Here is a 2,867-nt window from a genome sequence, read left to right on the forward strand (position 1 = left end):
CTAGCAATGAAAAGCTTGGATAATGCGATCCCTGATCTGCTTCGTTTTTATACTGTAGACAATGGGGTTCATCAAGGGTGGAACCAACAGGTAAACAAACCCCATGACTACCTGAATCAAGTGAGGAGCTTGTTTCCCAAATCGGTGAATAACTGATAGACCTATCATAGGTATATAGAAGAGGAGTACTGCACAGATGTGAGAGACACATGTGTTTAGGGCCTTGAGGCGCTCAGCCTGGGAGGCAATGGCCAACACAGTGTGGAGAATCAACACATAGGAGAGAAGGATGAGCATGGAGTCCACACCCACAGTGGAAATGATAACAAACATGCCATAAATGCTATTGGCAGTAATATCAACACAAGCCAGCTTCATGACCTCTTGGTGGAGGCAGTAGGAGTGGGTGAGAACTTGGGACTCACAATAGGGGAAGCGTTTGAGCATGAAAGGAAGTGGAAAGATGAGTGCCACACTTCGACCCAAGGAGCCCAGTCCAATTCTGCTGACGACCCTGTTGGTAAGAATGGAGGCATATCTCAGAGGACGGCAAATGGCAATAAGGCGATCGAATGCCATGGAAAGTAGCACTGAGGACTCTAGGAAAGACAGGCAGTGAATAAAAAAGAGCTGAGCAAAGCAAGCATCTTGGGCAATCTCTCGGGTGCCAAATAAGAAGATACCCAGTACTGTGGGAAGAGTGCATATGGACAGGCCCAGATCTGTCATTGCCAGCATAGACAAGAAAAAATACATGGGCTCATGGAGTGAAGATTCTGTCTTGATAATGAAAAGGATCATGCAGTTTCCCAAGATAGACATAATATACATAGAAAATATAGGGATAGAGATCCAAATGTGGATATGCTCCAGTCCAGGAAGGCCACTTAAGAGAAAGGTAGAAGGCCTAAGAGTGCTGTTTCCAAATGATTCCAGAGTCATATTGGAGGGAGGAGGAAAGTTCAGGTTCTTACTCTGATGAACTGAACAGCCACTGTGGGCAGTGGAAGCCTGGAAGGAATTCAAATGAATTATAAAGCATCTCAAGTCTTAGAACTTACAAGGAAACTTAAAAATCATCCAATCAAATTTTTATCATTTTCCAGAGAAGGAAATTAAGATCTAGAAGAGATATGTAAATTCCCCAGTATCATACAGTTAGTAAATAGAAGGTTTAAAATTGACACTTGGTCTTCTGCTGTCAAATTTTGGGGTCCTTCTGCAATGTAATATTGCCTTAATAAACCTAACACTGCAAGTATTCTCCAGAAGTCATCCAAATCATCTTCATATTTCCACTTCATTTGATTTAAACCAAAATTAGGATTATATTTTTCCCCTGTTCTTAAATATCCCCCCAAATTATATTCCTCAGTATCCCTTGATTTTTTATTTCTCTTTTTATCATTTACCTCATTGGAAATTTCTTGCTAACATCTAGTCTTATTTACTTTTGCTTCAGTTATTGTCTATCTTCTAGTCTACAGATGACCCTTATCACTAATAAAAAAACATATAGAACAAGTAACTACAGCATGGGGCTTGTGAAAAAAATAACATAGGTTTAATTTCAATATATGCTGAACTTCCTATAGAGAAATATTATATTTTTTTCCATGAAAGATTCATTCTTAACTATGACAAGAGATTGTATCTTAATCAAGGGCATAGCTTGAACTCTAAACCCAGACATCAATTATAGTCTAATCCTGGTCAAGATTAAGCTCTGAAATTGGTAAAGACTGAGGCCTAATCTTGATTAAATACTTATCTTTTATCATGTAACATAATAATAATAATTATAATAACTACATTTATGTAGCACTTGTTACATGCCAGACACTGTGCTAAGTGCTTTACAGTTATTATTCTCATTTAATCACAATGACACTGGGAGTTAGGTACTGTTATTATCTTCATTTTACATCTGAGAAAACCAAAGAACATGTAGGTAGATGACTTCTCCAGGATCATACAGTTTGGGAGTGTCTGACTTTAAGTCATCCTGACTCCAGGTCATGGCATTCTCTCTATTGGACCATCTTGCTGTCAAAGAATGAACTCAGACCCTAGCCCAGTCCAACATTTAACCCTAGCCAGATGTTTCATAAGCATTTACCATTAGTGACAAAGGAAAGTGGGGAAAAGATATTATATTTTTCATTGCAGGTTATCTTCATTTTTGGGGAGAGAGCCTATAGAACATAGAATATTTGAATTAGGAAGGCATATAAGGTTATAGAACAAGGGAGATGAGAAGTAGATTACAACTTAAAACAACATAAAATGACAAAGCAAAAAGGGATTTTTGAATATAGAACATAGAATGTTAGAGAAAAAAGGAATTTTGGAGCATAATCTATATAATTCAAAATAAACCAAAGATATGTTATATATCAGTTCCCTCACTTAACACAAAAGGAAATCAGAGGATATGAAGAGACTTGGCTGTGAGGATATGGCAGAGCTGGGTTCTCTTGATTCCTAGAATAATGCTCTATCCATTTCCCAGTGGTAATCTCTATGGGCAGGATTGTTAGTCCATACTGAAATTTTGTTTGGTATTCCTCCTATAGGTCTGTATATATACTCTCAAATACCCTCTTCTTCAATAATTATTTTGCTAAGCATTAATTCATCCTTCAAAATCTTAAAATCATTCTTGAATCTTCACTTTTCATAAATACACATTCAAAGGGTTACCAAGTTTTCTTCTCTAACTTTCTCTGGAAGTTCACCAATCCCCTCAAAATCTTCCTTTATATTGGTTCCTTTACCTTAAAAAATTCTCTAGTCTCTCCTATCAAAAAAATCAACAACTTTCACTAGAATATCCCTTCAAAATATCATCCTATTACTTTTCTTCT

General features: G+C 37.1%; 1 protein-coding gene across 1 annotated transcript; it reads right to left on the minus strand.

Moving 5' to 3' along the window:
• LOC100928286 (olfactory receptor 51G2) lies at window positions 1-942 on the minus strand. The gene has a single exon (XM_003764774.1). It carries the CDS (start codon window positions 940-942, stop codon window positions 1-3), a length of 942 nt encoding a protein of 313 aa, XP_003764822.1.
• Between the last annotated feature and the right edge of the window lie 1,925 nt (window positions 943-2,867).

The sequence above is a fragment of the Sarcophilus harrisii genome, chromosome 3 (assembly GCF_902635505.1).
Source record: "Sarcophilus harrisii chromosome 3, mSarHar1.11, whole genome shotgun sequence".
Lineage (NCBI taxonomy): Eukaryota > Metazoa > Chordata > Mammalia > Dasyuromorphia > Dasyuridae > Sarcophilus > Sarcophilus harrisii.

Coding starts and splice junctions, on each gene's coding strand:
- LOC100928286 (XM_003764774.1), bottom strand. CDS start 942: ATGACTCTGGAATCATTTGGAAACAGCACTCTTAGGCCTTCTACCTTT.